The 16168-nt window shown below is 54.2% G+C and overlaps 1 protein-coding gene across 14 annotated transcripts in view; it reads left to right on the top strand.

Annotated features, from left to right (window-relative positions):
* The window catches only part of TSPOAP1 (TSPO associated protein 1), a 233618-nt gene that overhangs the window by 11151 nt on the left and 206299 nt on the right, over positions 1–16168 (top strand). For 13 of the 14 annotated variants that reach the window (XR_012155490.1, XR_012155492.1, XR_012155491.1 and 10 more), the window contains exons 2-3: positions 11740–11847; positions 15021–15149. Coding sequence is in view for 11 of the 14 variants with exons in the window: in XM_073316129.1 (XP_073172230.1) it covers positions 11740–11847; positions 15021–15149 (237 nt within the window). In the remaining 3 variants the exon portion in view is untranslated. The remainder of the gene's footprint in view (positions 1–11739; positions 11848–15020; positions 15150–16168) is intronic. The other variant, XM_073316132.1, reaches the window with a different exon arrangement.

Below are 16168 nucleotides of genomic sequence, written 5' to 3'. Positions count from 1 at the left end.
GAGTTGGCGGAGTACCTGCACCCTTGCTTTTGTGACAAGCGGAAAAGGCCTGTGCTCCTTTTCGGGATACACTGAATTGCTACAGGAAGTTTTCGTTTTTGTTCCCTGCATGGCTGGGCCAGCTCTTCTGCAGAATGATTGTGATGTTTTAATTTGCTTAGAGGGCTGTAGAGAGTTTGCAGTGTGTAACTTTTGTATAATGGTTAGTATTTTACACAGGTTTGCTATGGTTTTAGAAGCAAAGGCTGAGAGGTTGTGTTCCTGCACTGTTGGTGATCACCCTGGAATTTCCCTGGCCTAGAACACATTGAGCTGCATCACTGCACTGCTTCTTTCCCCTGCCCCTGCTGACCGTTTACTTCGCTGTCAAACTCTGACATTAAGGGTGAACTTGAGATGTATGCTCCTAACTCTCATAGGCAGATTGAAAATCCCATCTTAATTCCTTTACGAGGTAGGGATCTTCATAGGCGCCTCAAGGAGGTTCTGGCTGCCTAATTCTCTTCGGTTCCTTTGAAAAGCTTAGTCTGGATTGCATTTCATGCCATAAACACCTAGGAATATTAACATGGCCCGGAACGAGGCTGCATTATTGTTTGTGGTAAACAATGGAGTGTGTAATAAAATAAAAGCCATTTCATCCTAGTAATGAATATTTAATAAGTGTAGCCTGAAATCTATACAGTCCTTCCTATCTTGGCAGGGCACACACATCCTCTGGAGAAGAGGCCGGGGCAGACCCATCCCGAATATGTCTGGGCTCTCTCAGCCCTGCAGTTCTATGGCTGGAAAGAGCCCCACCCAGCGCGCTGCAAAGTGGTGGTGAATGCTCGTCTAGAACCTCCCACCAGGGCCGTCCTTAGCAGCTGCGTAGGGCACTTGAAAATTTGGGGCACCCCTGGGTCTTAGTGTCCACCCTGTCACCTCTTCCTATTCCTGTTCTGACCCTTCCTGCAGGCTCCCACCACAGCTGGCTGTCGCAGCCTGGTGAGTCTTCCTCCAGAGGTTTCAGAGTAGCAGCTGTGTTAGTCTGTATCCGCAAAAAGAACGAGGAGTACTTGTGGCACCTTGAAGACTAACAAATTTATTTGAGCATAAGCTTTCGTGAGCTGAAACCCACTTCATCGGATGCATGCAGTGGAAAATACAGTAGGAAGATGTATACACACAGAGAACATAAACAATGGGTGTTGCCATACACACTATAAGGAGAGTGATCAGTTAAGGTGGGCTATTATCAGCAGGAGAAAAAAACATTTTGTGGTGATAATCAGGATGGCCCATTTCCAACAGTTGACAAGAAGGTGAGAGTAACAGTAGGGGGGTAAAATAAGCATGGGGAATTAGTTTTACTTTGTGTAATGACGCATCCACTCCCAGTCTTTATTCAAGCCTAATTTAATGGTGTCCAGTTTGCAAATTAATTCCAATTCAGCAGTCTCTCACTGGAGTTGGTTTTTGAAGTTTTTTTGTTGTAATATTGCGACTTTTAGGGCTGTAATCGAGTGACCAAAGAGATTGAAGTGTTCTCTGACTGGTTTTTGAATGTTATAATTCTTGACGTCTGATTTGTTTCCATTTATTCTTTTACGTAGAGACTGTCCGGTTTGGCCAATGTACATGGCAGAGGGGCATTGCTGGCACATGATGGCATATATCACATTGGTAGATGTGCAGGTGAACAAGCCTCTGATAGTGTGGCTGATGTGATTAGACCCTATGATGGTGTCCCTTGAATAGATATGTGGACAGAGTTGGCAACGGGCTTTGTTGCAAGGATAGGTTCCTGAGTTAGTGTTTTTGTTGTGTGGTGTGTGGGTGCTGGTGAGTATTTGCTTCAGGTTGGTGGGTTGTCTGTAAGCAAGGACAGGGGATGTAGTACTTAAAAGTGAAAAAGCCTCCAACCTGCTAGACCTATTAGCACAACACTGAAACTGTTAGAGAGCCATTCAAGTGGTAATGAAGCCATTTAACTGGCATTTACCAACCCCCAGGTATATACTGTCAGTTTCTGAATTTACTGACAAAACCAGTTGTGCATCACTGTAATAATTACTCAGAATACCTCTGAACAACATACTAATCCACAGAGGTCTCCCTACCAACACTACAGAAAGAGGGATTCTAGGTGGACTCCTCCTGAAGGTCGAAACAGCAGACTGGACTTCTACATAGAGTGCTTCCGCCGACGTGCACGGGCTGAAATTGTGGAAAAGCAGCATCACTTGCCCCATAACCTCAGCCGTGCGGAACACAATGCCATCCACAGCCTCAGAAACAACTCTGACATCATAATCAAAAAGGCTGACAAAGGAGGTGCTGTTGTCATCATGAATAGGTCGGAATATGAACAAGAGGCTGCTCGGCAGCTCTCCAACACCACTTTCTACAAGCCATTACCCTCTGATCCCACTGAGAGTTACCAAAAGCAACTACAGCATTTGCTCAAGAAACTTCCTGAAAAAGCACAAGATCAAATCCGCACAGACACACCCCTGGAACCCCGACCTGGGATATTCTATCTACTACCCAAGATCCATAAACCTGGAAATCCTGGACGCCCCATCATCTCAGGCATTGGCACCCTGACAGCAGGATTGTCTGGCTATGTAGACTCCCTCCTCAGGCCCTACGCTACCAGCACTCCCAGCTACCTTTGAGACACCACTGACTTCCTGAGGAAACTTCAATCCATCGGTGATCTTCCTGATAACACCATCCTGGCCACTATGGATGTAGAAGCCCTCTACACCAACATTCCACACAAAGATGGACTACAAGCCGTCAGGAACACTATCCCCGATAATGTCACGGCTAACCTGGCGGCTGAACTTTGTGACTTTGTCCTTACCCATAACTATTTCACATTGGGGACAATGTATACCTTCAGATCAGCGGCACTGCTATGGGTACCCGCATGGCCCCACAGTATGCCAACATTTTTATGGCTGATTTAGAACAACGCTTCCTCAGCTCTCGTCCCCTAAAGCCCCTACTCTACTTGCGCTATATTGATGACATCTTCATCATCTGGACCCATGGAAAAGAAGCCCTTGAGGAATTCCACCATGATTTTCACAATTTCCATCCCACCACCAACCTCAGCCTGGTCCAGTCCACACAAGAGATCCACTTCCTGGACACTACAGTGCTAATAAACAATGGTCACATAAACACCACCCTATACCGGAAACCTACTGACTGCTATTCCTACCTGCATGCCTCCAGCTTTCACCCTGACCACACCACACGATCCATCGTCTACAGCCAAGCTCTGCGATACAACCGCATTTGCTCCAACCCCTCAGACAGAGACAAACACCTACAAGATCTCTGTCAAGCTTTCTTACAACTACAATACCCACCTGCGGAAGTAAAGAAGTAAAGAAACAGAGCTGGCAGCTTACTTCCTGCCTGTCCCATTTCTCGCCAGCTCACCTGTTTCTACTGTCGAAATGCAGGGCAGTGTTACACCCACCAGGTTCCACAAGGGGTCACCCAACTGATGGTAGGTACCAGAAACGCAAGGCTGCAACTGTGACCAGGGATACGCTTGTGTCTATTGACCTTTCACAAGGATCCCTCTTTACACCTGACACAAGAGATTTCTAAGCGTCCCTGGTGGTACAAGGCTCTTCCTTTGGCTGATCAGCTGGGTGAGAGTCTCAGCAAGCCTCCGATCATGGGAGGTGCCCAGCCTTGATCCAGAATCCAGAATCTGTATTCCTGCTTTGAGGAGCTGCTGGTTACTGGTAGCATTGCCAAGTGAGCCAGACCAACACCAACAAAATACAGAGGCCTAGCCCCAGAGAAATCTTGATCAACGAAAAGTGAGGGAGCTGTCCAACCTGCATCGGGCCGTCTGCCTCCAGCTAGTGCTTAATTTGTAATGAAAGAGGTGCCGGGGATCAAGCTATTAGGTGCTTGGGCTCAAACCATTTTTTTTTTACGTTCATAACGGATGCAGCAAGCCCAGAGGTGCCAGGGCCATGAACTGCCAGGCCCAGAGGTGCCAGGGCCAAGCACTGCCAGGCCCAGAGGTGCCAGGGCTAGGAACTGCCAAGCCCAGAGGTGCCAGGGCCATGAACTGCCAGGCCCAGAGGTGCCAGGGCTAGGAACTGCCAAGCCTAGAGGTGCCGGGACTCAATGCTGGCGTGAATTAAGCATTGTCTCCAACCCGGTAACAGCTGCTGTCCGTGACACTCTTTGCACTTGAATCCTGAGCACCAGGTAGAAAGCGATGATTAAGGCAAGTGGTGGGACTTGAAGTGTCTCTCTGGCTTCCTTGTGTGTCAGATCTCCTTCCTGAGGTTTCCCTCTTCCAGGAACTTGCTGCCTGGAATCTTCTCTTCCTCTCTCCCCTCACCTGCTTCTCTGAGGCATTTGAAATTGCTCCCAGGTCCAAAGGGGGAGGGCAGGTAGGGTGGTGTCAGCTTCTGGATCTACAGAGAGTCATTCTGGAGACAGAGGGGAAGAGGCCAAGAGAACAGTGAAGAACATCAGGGAGAAACACTGGTTTCCACAGCAGCAGCTCCTAGTGGTCATGGCACTGTGGGAAGAAACAAGAACACATGCTTAGTCCTAGTTACTTAGAGACTAGGAGACCCAGGCTATAGGCTGAAAGTACTGGACTGTCCCATCCACATCAGACAGTAGGCCAGGCTGGCTTCAGAGGAACGGTTAAGACTGTGAAGGTACCTTAATGTCACCATTGCCAGGCTCTGAGTACTTCCCTTTGCACTCAGTGGTCTTTTAATGTTGAGGCCTTTTTCAGTGGAATTTCCTACCTATTTTAAAAGGGGGGAAATGAAGAAATGAAGACGTTTTGCCATATTTGGCCATTAGTTGGGTAGCAGCAGAGCATGCTGTCCTGCCCAAGACCTGCAGTGCAGGATCAAGAGCACTTGATCCTTGCTTCATGGGCCAGGGCCTCATTCATCATTTCTATTTTATAACTAAGTGAGATGGGTTTCGTGTTTAGGAAAAAATCCAGCTGGAGTTACAAACCAACATCTCTGTGCAGCCAGATGGGGAAGCCATCAGGAAACAACTGTTCTGATGATTGGGCCAAGACTTGGAGTGACCCAATACCTATTGCTCCTGGTGTGGGAGGCATGGGAGTGCCTTCCCTTGAATGGTTTTATGCAGGTTGTGGGGAAAGGTGACCCAAGTAGGGCACAGTAATGAACCCAAAGACAGAGGCTTTGATAAGCAGGTGGAGAGGGATGAATCATTTCTCTCTCCCTGGACATGGCAACAGGATGCAGAGACTAGAAGGGAGGGACGAGAGCTAGTCTTGCTCTCTAGACATGCGGAAACTTTGCCTTTCCCTTTCAGTGGGACATGTTAAATCAATCACAGCTTTGGTTTTCACTCTCTTTTCTCTATTTTTAAAAAATCTTATTTTACTAAGAGATCTACTGTTTTGTGTGGGATTTTCACTGTCATTGTCTATCTCTGATGGCAACCTCTAAGGAGAGGAACTAAAGGGTAAAGGGTTTCTGGAACCTAAACTCCCACCTTGGTCAAAAAGGTCTGGATCAAGGGATCTGCTCCCAGTGAAGCGTCGCTTGAGGATATGGCTGGTAACAACCAAGGGGTGTGTGCATGCCAGGAGACCAAGGAGAGGCGAGAGCTGGTGTGTGTAGGTGTGTGTTTGTGGGGGGGAGGGTTTGCAACATTTCATTCCATGAACACCTCTCTAGATCATCTGGAAGAAGGCACGATTTCTTCTAAGCCCTGACTCCTTCTACAGGCACCGTGAGGCATTGTTTCCCTTTCCTAGCCAGAGCAATGTGGGGAGACAGCTAGTTCTGAGCAACTGACCACCTTGGCAACCCTCCACATTAATTGATAATATAGGCAGCGTGGCCATAGAGAGCAGAGCTGGTTGGTCCACAGCTGCTGGCAAAGGATGGAAGCCCCGCCCCCACTTCTCTCTGGAAGGCAAATAAAGACACAAATGTATTAGATTTAAAAACTCATGATTTGAAGCTGCCTTTTGGCTTTTGGGGCTGTCTCATGATTTTTGAACACTTGGAACTCTGGCCATACTGGTACATTTTTTAACTGATTCTCCGGTAACTGAGGAACATTCGATTGTGACTCCCCTGCTTATTACCTACAAAGCCCAGACATGGACTGGCAGGGTGCTAGATTTGTAACAACAGCAACACAGTTTTCCAAGCAACAAACAGAACTGCCTCTGAGTTCCTAGGTGCTGCTGGTAAACGCTTTGGGGCAGATTTTCACGGGGCCTGTGGCTTGTTGTGGTGAGTAGCCAGTCAGAAGCTTGACGCTGACATGGTGACAGCTTGCATGCTCATACGTCATTTTCAGGACACTGCTGTCTGTGGCATGCCTGTGGCTGGCTGCTTAGTAGCAGGAAGTCAGAACCACAGGGTTATCTGTATCCATATCTATAAACAGATCTGCTGTCGTTTTTGACATGACAAAATTCAAGTTACATTTTGAAAATAATTCCTACATATTCCTTCTCTTCTTCAAGAATCCTCCAGCTACAGACCGAGCAAGGGGCTCACCCCCGCTGCATGTCACAGACACATGCACCTTTTGCAACATGACCAGGGGCTGGGGCCAGGAAGCCGAGCTGAAGTAAAGCCTTTGCCCGCTCTCTCAATGAGCCCGTGAGCTGGGACTGTCGTTTCCCAGCAGTGAGGCAGCAAGCAGAAGAGTAACAGAAAGACAGAAGATGCATTTTCTGCCTAGCATTTTCTCCCCGCTCCCCATTTCGTGTGCGTTTAGTCTTGTTTTGGTTTGAAGGGATCAGACATCACCCACAGCAACCTAAACCAACTGTCACTTTTCCCCAGCCACAAGAGTTAACACCATCTTCAGTGGCATCTCAGAGACTGCCAGGCAGGGGAGAGTCTGAAGGGAATCACAGGCCCCAAACACACGGAGCTGTTCAATAAACAAAGGATTTAGAACACCGCAGCCTTGCTGGGCCCGAGACACAGCCTCCCCCATTCTTATCAATCCCCCCCTCTGCCTGCCCCCAACAACAGCATCTCTGCTCTGCTTCCCATCCATTAAGCCTGAATCCCGCCCCCCCTCAATAGCCCCAGGCGGATTCCTGAGGGAGTGAGACGTTTAAAGGTCACATTGGCAGCTGGGGTCAAGCCGCTCCACTGAAGTCAAAGGAACAGTGCCAGTTGACACCCACTGAGGATCTGCCCATACTGTTTTCATGGAAACCTCTGCTTAGCCCAACTGGGCACCGAGCTGCTGTTGGGGTCAGGAGGACATGCCCTCCCACCCCCCTGGATCATTACTCCCCCATGTTCTTATCCCCCATGCTCCCCATGCCAGGACTCTGCTCCCCCCGGAGTCACTGATCTCCCACTAGAGTCCATGTCCAGCAGCCCCCACCAGAGCCCCACGCCCATCTGTGGGTCACACGGAATGTATACCCTTCCCTCCGTCTGCCTGGCAGATCGCTGCTCCTGGGGGGCGGCGCTAAGGGGGTGGGGGTCAGGCTGTGTGGGCGTTGGCTGGGTTACACGGTGGAAGGGAAAAGGACCTTGCTGTGGAGCTGAGGACTCTGCTGGGCTGCTAGGAAGTCAGTGGGCGGTAAGGCTGCTGCCCGAAGTGCGCTCCGCTCAGCCTGGCTGAGCTGTTCCTCTGTTCTCAAGTCAGGGGCGGCAGAGCCTTCCCAGAGCCCCCCCCCCCGAGGCCTGCCACCAGCCATGCCAGAAGCCAGAGTGGGGCTGGGGAGCTCTCCCCCACACCCGGGGAGGGGGACCTGAAAGCAGCCCCCTGCCCGTGTCCCTGTCCCCGGGTTCCCCACCCAGGCCAGGTGGAGGGACTCAGGCTCCCCACAGCTGCCGGTGTGGCTCTTACCATGGTTGGCTGTGGCTCCGAGGCCCCTCCCCTGAACCGGACACGGGTCGGAGTAAGAAGAGCTGTGTGGGCAGCTGTGGGGAGTTGGCATGGACCTCAATGGCCTGGGCTCCCTAGCTAGGCTCCAGGGGGGAAGAGGAGGAACAGGGGGTGGGGTTCTGTGGCAAAAAGTGGATGGGCTAGACCCCCCCCCCCGTTCCGATGCGCCTGTCTCAAGTCATATGTGAATCCTCCTGAGGTCTGCTTCTCTGCAGGTCTGAGTTCACCTAGGGGTTCTCCAGCACGTGAAGTCTTTAAATCAGGACAGGTGTCTTTCTAAAAGATAAGCTAGAGCTCAAACACAAGGGCTGGGTTTGATGGAGAGATTGCGGGTGCGGTTCTTGGCGCTGTGTTATCCAGGAGGACAGACTAAAAGATCACAACAGTCCCTTAAACATCTATGACATCTGTATCCTTCCCCACTAGTAGTGGTTGTGTTCGTAATGAAAGGCAAGTGTGTGCAGAGTTCCAGAGGAGCTTCACAATAATGACAGGGTGCTGCTTGCTAGACAGCTGCCCGACCTCCCGCCCGAAACCCGAGCTGTGGGGACAGATCTGTTAGCAGGGGGACGAGACTTCCAGGCCGGTGCATTTCCTGCCGAGAGGCAAAGTGCGGCTGGTGCGGGAGGTAATACTAGGCCAGAAGCTGTCAAGGGCCGGGAGCTATTTCTGCTGCTGAGCTTGGTCTCCAGAAGGACCTGGAGCCTGTGACTTACTGAATCCCAGCTGCTCCTTAAACCTGCCTCTTGCAAGCACATTCCCCATCCCTGCAAACTCCCTCCTTGTCTTCATCCCAGCTCCCCCTGCAGCCTCCCGTCCCCCACCCAGCTCCCCCTGCAGCCTCCCATCCTGTCCTAGCTCCCCTTGCAGCCTCCCATCCCCCTCCCAGCTCTCCCCTGCAGCCTCCCATCCGCCTCCCAGCTCCCCCTGCAGCCTCCCATCCTGTCCTAGCTCCCCTTGCAGCCTCCCATCCCCCTCCCAGCTCCCCCTGCAGCCTCCCATCCGCCTCCCAACTCCCCCCTGCAGCCTCCCGTCCCCCTCCCAGCTCCCCCTGCAGCCTCCCATCCTGTCCTAGCTCCCCTTGCAGCCTCCCATCCGCCTCCCAACTCCCCCCTGCAGCCTCCCATCCCCCTCCCAACTCCCCCCTGCAGCCTCCCGTCCCCCTCCCAGCTCCCCCTGCAGCCTCCCATCCGCCTCCCAACTCCCCCCTGCAGCCTCCCATCCCCCTCCCAGCTCCCCCTGCAGCCTCCCATCCTGTCCCAGCTTCCCCCTGCAGCCTCCCATCCGCCTCCCAACTCCCCCCTGCAGCCTCCCGTCCCCCTCCCAGCTCCCCCTGCAGCCTCCCATCCCCCTCCCAGCTTCCCCCTGCAGCCTCCCATCCACCTCCCAACTCCCCCTGCAGCCTCCCATCCTGTCCCAGCTTCCCCCTGCAGCCTCCCATCCCCCTCCCAGCTCCCCCTGCAGCCTCCCATCCCCCTCCCAACTCCCCCCTGCAGCCTCCCGTCCCCCTCCCAGCTCCCCCTGCAGCCTCCCATCCCCCTCCCAGCTTCCCCCTGCAGCCTCCCATCCCCCTCCCAGCTCCCCTTGCAGCTTCCCATCCGCCTCCCAGCTCCCCCTGCAGCCTCCCATCCCCCTCCCAGCTTCCCCCTGCAGCCTCCCATCCGCCTCCCAACTCCCCCCTGCAGCCTCCCGTCCCCCTCCCAGCTCCCCCTGCAGCCTCCCATCCCCCTCCCAGCTTCCCCCTGCAGCCTCCCATCCGCCTCCCAACTCCCCCCTGCAGCCTCCCGTCCCCCTCCCAGCTCCCCCTGCAGCCTCCCATCCCCCTCCCAGCTTCCCCCTGCAGCCTCCCATCCCCCTCCCAGCTCCCCCTGCAGCTCCCATCCCCCGTCCCAGCTCTCCCCTGCAGCCTCCCATCCCCCTCCCAACTCCCCCCTGCAGCCTCCCGTCCCCCTCCCAGCTCCCCCTGCAGCCTCCCATCCCCCTCCCAGCTCCCCCTGCAGCTCCCATCCCCCGTCCCAGCTCTCCCCTGCAGCCTCCCATCCCCCTCCCAGCTCTCCCCTGCAGCCTCCCATCCCCCTCCCAACTCCCCCCTGCAGCCTCCCATCCCCCTCCCAACTCCCCCCTGCAGCCTCCCGTCCCCCTCCCAGCTCCCCCTGCAGCCTCCCATCCCCCTCCCAGCTTCCCCCTGCAGCCTCCCATCCCCCTCCCAGCTCCCCTTGCAGCCTCCCATCCGCCTCCCAACTCCCCCCTGCAGCCTCCCGTCCCCCTCCCAGCTCCCCCTGCAGCCTCCCATCCCCCTCCCAGCTTCCCCCTGCAGCCTCCCATCCGCCTCCCAACTCCCCCCTGCAGCCTCCCGTCCCCCTCCCAGCTCCCCTTGCAGCCTCCCATCCTGTCCCAGCTCCCCCTGCAGTCTCCCATCCCCCACCCAGCTCCCCCTGCAGCCTCCCATCCTGTCCTAGCTCCCCTTGCAGCCTCCCATCCGCCTCCCAACTCCCCCCTGCAGCCTCCCGTCCCCCTCCCAGCTCCCCCTGCAGCCTCCCGTCCCCCTCCCAGCTCCCCCTGCAGCCTCCCATCCTGTCCCAGCTTCCCCCTGCAGCCTCCCATCCCCCTCCCAGCTCCCCCTGCAGCCTCCCATCCACCTCCCAACTCCCCCCTGCAGCCTCCCGTCCCCCTCCCAGCTTCCCCCTGCAGCCTCCCGTCCCCCTCCCAGCTCCCCTTGCAGCCTCCCATCCGCCTCCCAGCTCCCCCTGCAGCTCCCATCCCCCGTCCCAGCTCTCCCCTGCAGCCTCCCATCCCCCTCCCAGCTCTCCCCTGCAGCCTCCCATCCCCCTCCCAACTCCCCCCTGCAGCCTCCCGTCCCCCTCCCAGCTCCCCCTGCAGCCTCCCATCCCCCTCCCAGCTTCCCCCTGCAGCCTCCCATCCCCCTCCCAGCTCCCCTTGCAGCCTCCCATCCGCCTCCCAACTCCCCCCTGCAGCCTCCCATCCCCCTCCCAGCTTCCCCCTGCAGCCTCCCGTCCCCCTCCCAGCTCCCCTTGCAGCCTCCCATCCGCCTCCCAACTCCCCCCTGCAGCCTCCTGTCCCCCTCCCAGCTCCCCCTGCAGCCTCCCATCCTGTCCCAGCTTCCCCCTGCAGCCTTCCATCCCCCTCCCAGCTCCCCCTGCAGCTCCCATCCCCCTCCCAGCTCTCCCCTGCAGCCTCCCATCCCCCTCCCAGCTCCCCCTGCAGCCTCCCATCCCCCTCCCAGCTCTACCCTGCAGCCTCCCGTCCCCCGTCCCAGCTCTCCCCTGCAGCCTCCTATCCTAGCTCCACCTGCAGCCTCCCCTCCCCCTGCAGCCTCTCATCCCATCCCATCCCACCTCCCCCTACAGCAGAGGTCCCCAAACTGTGGGACATGGGAGGAACGTTTGGGGGCAGGGAGGGAGTGTGCGTCACCCAGTGCTGCTCTTGGCCCTGGCCCCAGGTGCTGGCCCTTTGCCGAGGGCCCTGGCTGCTGGCCTTGGCCTCAGCTCCACTCCTTGCCCCACTCCCACCCCCCCGCTGTGGTCCCAGCCTCGCCTGGCCCCCTAACTCCCGGCCTCAGCTCTGGCGGGGGAGGGGCACGGACAGGAGTAAGGGAGGGCGTGAGGTAAAAAGTTTAGGGACCACTGCCCTACAGCCTCCCAGTTCCCCCCATCCTTCCTGCCCACACCCATCATGCTATTCTTCAGCCTTTAGGAGGAATTCCTACGGTGTGCGGCTGGCTAGTGCAGGACAGTCGGGGTGGGCAGGTGTGCAGTTGAGCTCATTGCAAAGTGGCAGCGATGTCCTAGCTTGTCTCTCCCTTCCCTTCCTCCATAGTGTTGTGCTGATCACAGCTACCTGGTGCAGCAGAATACGAAGCTCCTGAGGGCGCTGGAGGAGTCACAGCATTGCTGTGCCAGCCTGAAGGAGGAAAACTGCCTGCTGGTGAGCACGGGAGCGGGGCCTTGGGTGGAGTCTGTGCTGGCTTGGGAGCGCGAAGGAGCATGAGCGGGAGGACGCTGTGCAGGGCCAAGGGAGGCATGGCTCTTGTGAACCTCCCCAGGAGCCTGTCAGGCCCACTGACAATCAGAGACCCAATCCCAGGCTGACAGCACTGGGGCGGGGAGGAAGCAGCTGTTGGGAAGAGTCAATGTTGATTTGTTTGCTGACACAGCTTAAGAGTAACAGCAAGGCAGCGGCTCCCTGAGCCAGGCTCCCGCCCGATCAGATCCAAAAGCAAGCCTACGGCCACATCAAACCCAGCACCCTGGGCCTGCATTAATGCCACAGGAGTGCTACAACTTCATTGTAACCCGTCTTCACATGCTCATCACTCTCTAGCTCACTGGCAGGAGAAGTTCCACAGGAAAGTTATGTAAGTGGTTTAACTACTGAGCATGACAAAGAGCCACACTGTGTTAGTTCTCCATTGCTCCTGGCTAGGGAAGCTCATCCCAAAGCTTCCAAGAACCACAGCAGTTCAAATCCCTCTCTGGGCACCATTTATAACAAGACTTTGGGATCACCTGCAAGGACTGAACCCAAGACCTCAGGTTCTAAGCTCAGCAGCGCGAATGCTCAAGCTGAAGAGCAGAGCCGCTAAGCCTGCCGCAATAGTAGACCCATAAACCTTTATAAGTGGAGGGCTGTTTTGCCAACAAAATAAAACCACCTCAACGAGAGGCATAAAGCTTTTTGCAGCAAAGTTTGTAGATGCTGCTATTTGACTTGTTGACATAACTGGCTTCCACCAGTATCCCACAATGCCTGCCGTGACCGCTCTGCTCACTGTTTTGATCTCTACTGCCCTGCAGGCATGTGTCCTTCCCCTTTCAAAGATCGGGGAAGTATCTGACAGCTGAGCCTGCTGCTCCTTGGGGGAACAAAGAGCAAATCATTGGAACGCAGGGGAAGGCAGACTGCTGCTGCGGGAAGCATGGTGGGGACAGGGACTGCTGCGTTGGTTTGACACCCCTCAGCATGGAGAGCTCACAGAGCTGCTCAGGATGCTGCTCCCCGCAGCTGAGGAGGCTGTGGGAGAGCTCGGCGGGAATCACAGAACCACAGGCAGGCAGCAGAGTGGGCTGCTTCGGGAGAGACGGCTGTGCCGAGCAGAGCTGGGGGCTGACGTGTGGGTGTGTGTGTCCCTCTCCCCCTGCCTCAGGAGAGGTCGGTCAGCCTGGCTGCCTCCCCCGCCCCAGACACACCACTCTCCTCCCCTCCCCCCGCACACTTCAGTTGAAAAAGCGGCTGGCACTCTACTAGGATGCCCCTCGAACCATGGGACTGAGAAACCTGCATCATGTGAGGCTGTACCTGTCCCATGAGGCATTGCAAACCCTTCCCAAAGCACCCTGCGGCCAGTTGCACAGTGGGATCGCTACCCACAGAGCACTGCTCTCTGTGTGGATGCAAGAGCTTCTAGTGTGGATGCACCCTGCTGACACAAGGAGCTAGTGTGGACATGCAACAGCGCTTTAATTAAAGTGGCGTAACTTTTGCCGGCAAAACATTGTAGTGTAGACAAGGGTGTCCTTGTAACTCTTACGCCTGGAGCATTGTTAATGTGTCCACCATCAACAGTCAAAAAAAAAAACCCTCTACAAACCTTCAGAGGAGTGGAGCTGAAAGGTTTACATTGGTCCAAACAACACGTACTAAACATTTGCGCACATTAATTTAATCCCTTATGCTGCTTTATTGTATTTTGACAAAGATCTGAAGAAAGCGCAAACAATCCAAAATGGTGGGTTTGGGACAATGACACCTAAGCCCAGGTTGTTTCTTTTCCTTCAAAAAGCCCTTAAAAATCAACCCCTTTGATATCTGCATTAAGGATTTAAAATTAATCATATCTTTAAAAATACACAGATTTGGGATAGCTTTAGCACCCCACCAAATAAAGAAGCTGGCCAAACCCACCGATGGTGTCACTACTGCTCCCCCGTAATGCCATGCACGTGCGCTTTAGTAAAGCATTTATCAAACCAGGTCTCCCGAGATCTTACTCTCGACATTAACTCTGATCTCGTCACTGATCGAAAGGGTAAAGAAAGGGTCATGAAAATAGCAGATATGCTGGGGAGCATCCAGCTGGGGCATGGCAGGAGTTGGTTTTAGGGCTCATCTTACTTAACGCTTTCCAAAAGAGGAGTAAACAGCCTGTGAATGATGTTGCCAGATGACATTACATTTGGAGCAGTTGCAGTTTATCAGTGAGGACAGATAAATAATAAAAAAGGATTTAGAGAGAATAAAAACATGGGAAGAAAATAAAATGAGATACAATTTGGAAAAATGGAATTAACACACGTAGAGACAAATCATTTGAAACACAGAGACTGATTGGGATGGAGTGTTGGGAAAGCAGTGATCTCTAGAGAGACTGCGGGGAGAGGTAGATGCACATGAGAGATCCATGTGCTGTGGCAGCAAAAGAGCCAAGTGTGATTTGGGGGCAGCTTTTGAAGAAGCTATATGGCGCAAATCAGGGGTGTGGTGTTGGAAGCTTGCAGTCGGTCCTGGGCACCATATGGTTGGAAAGCTGCAGATAAACTGCAGGGATCTCAGAGGAGAAAAAACAAATGGTTAAGGAGAATGGAGGGATTTCTATTTGAGAGGAGCTGAAAGTGCTAAATCCTGGCTTGGCTAAGGGATGCTTCGGGGAACAGCGTAAGAGCCTGCAAATGGCCAAAGGATGTAAGCACAGCAGAAGGAGAACTGTGTAGGGTGGCATCCAGGGGCTTAACTGGAAGTCAATGGGATGAAATTAAGAAAGGGGCAATATTTAGAATGAATATCAGGAAAAATAAACTGACAGTGAGGCATAGGAAGCTGTGGAAGAGCCTCAGGGAAATGGGGTAGAAGCCTCAGTACCTGGGATCTGTAAAACTTGAGCAGACAAAATGCTAGAAAATGTAGAAATTGAAGAATCCTGCATTAGCCCCAGAGGATCTTCTACTGCCAAGGCCCTTTGCCGGCTCTAGTTCTCTGATTGTGTAGTTATAATGGGGGCCTTGTCTGGACAGGGTGAGATTGGAGATGGAGGCTTGGGGGGCTGTAGGGCTGTGAACAGAGGGTGAGCAAAAGGGCTGTTAACCATTCCACTCATTACTTAGCGGAAGAGCTGCTTTCCCGAGACTGAGGAGAAGGTGAAGCACTTGAAGAGAAAGAATGCAGAGCTGGCCCTGATCGCAAAGCGCCTGGAGGAAAGAGCAAGAAAACTGCAGGAAGCAAACCTCAAAGTAGTAAGTGTTTAACCGTTTGCAGCAGCAGCATGTGGCATGGCACTGCCTGTCCATCCCCTCCCCCCAGGCCTTCAGTGTCCCTAGTTATTCCTAGCAATGATTGGGTAATTGGAGGAGAATGCAAACTGGACCAGAGTTGGCAGGTTATTTTTCAATACTGCCATCCTGTACCTTTGGCTAACAGGAAGATACAGCATGTGTCCCAGGCAGGCTTCCTTGGAACCCCCCGGGAGAGCCTTGGGGTGCCACAGACACAATTCCAGGAATGACAAAAGCCTGTCTCTCGCTGTAGCCCGCGAAAGAGAGCAAATTCACCATTCAGGCTGACATTCTCCCCTCAAACTGCCCTGCTGTATTGGGTAACTCTGCTGTATTGGGTAGCTCAGCTCTACACCCATCCCCATTAATATGCCAGCATCTACCAGAGTGTCCCTCCGAGTGGCTTCCCTACCACATTGGTGATACCTGCAGTGTGGCCATGGCATAGTGGGGTGTGGGACCTGGTGGTAATTGTAACCACTGGCTGGCTGGTTTCAGTGGGTTCTCCGCAGCGTGCCGGGGGAGATGGACACGTGCTGCTGGAGAGGGAGTAGGTATCAGCATGGGAAATGAGAGGGGAAGTGAGGTCATGGTGGATGCAGGTGGGCGAGGTTTCCATGGTGTGTGGGCGTTGCCCTTCATTCCCACATGCACTGGCACAACCGCCTGCCTGTTCAGTTACTTTGGGGCACCAATCACTGGGCTACGTAAGTGCCAGACACAGTGTTAGGAAGAGATCATTTGAAATGGGCACTCACCTTCTGAAGGTTCAACTGCTGCCGTAACTCGGATTTGTTCCCTCCTTCCTTAGGAGGATTAAAAAGATGAACAGGACATTTCTGTGGGTAATAGGAGATCCCCAGTGATGTGGGAGGAGAGGAGAAAGATCAGAGCGAGACCAGCCCTTCTGCTTCAGGGCACCAGCCAGCCTCTCTGACAGGGGTAGGAAGAAACTCGCTGTCCCGGGGGCAGGTCCCAGA

Source organism: Lepidochelys kempii, chromosome 17 (assembly GCF_965140265.1).
Source record: "Lepidochelys kempii isolate rLepKem1 chromosome 17, rLepKem1.hap2, whole genome shotgun sequence".
NCBI classification, from domain to species: Eukaryota; Metazoa; Chordata; order Testudines; family Cheloniidae; genus Lepidochelys; species Lepidochelys kempii.
The sequence above is the reverse complement of the archived record's forward strand: the minus strand, read 5'-3'. Positions and strand labels throughout refer to the sequence as shown.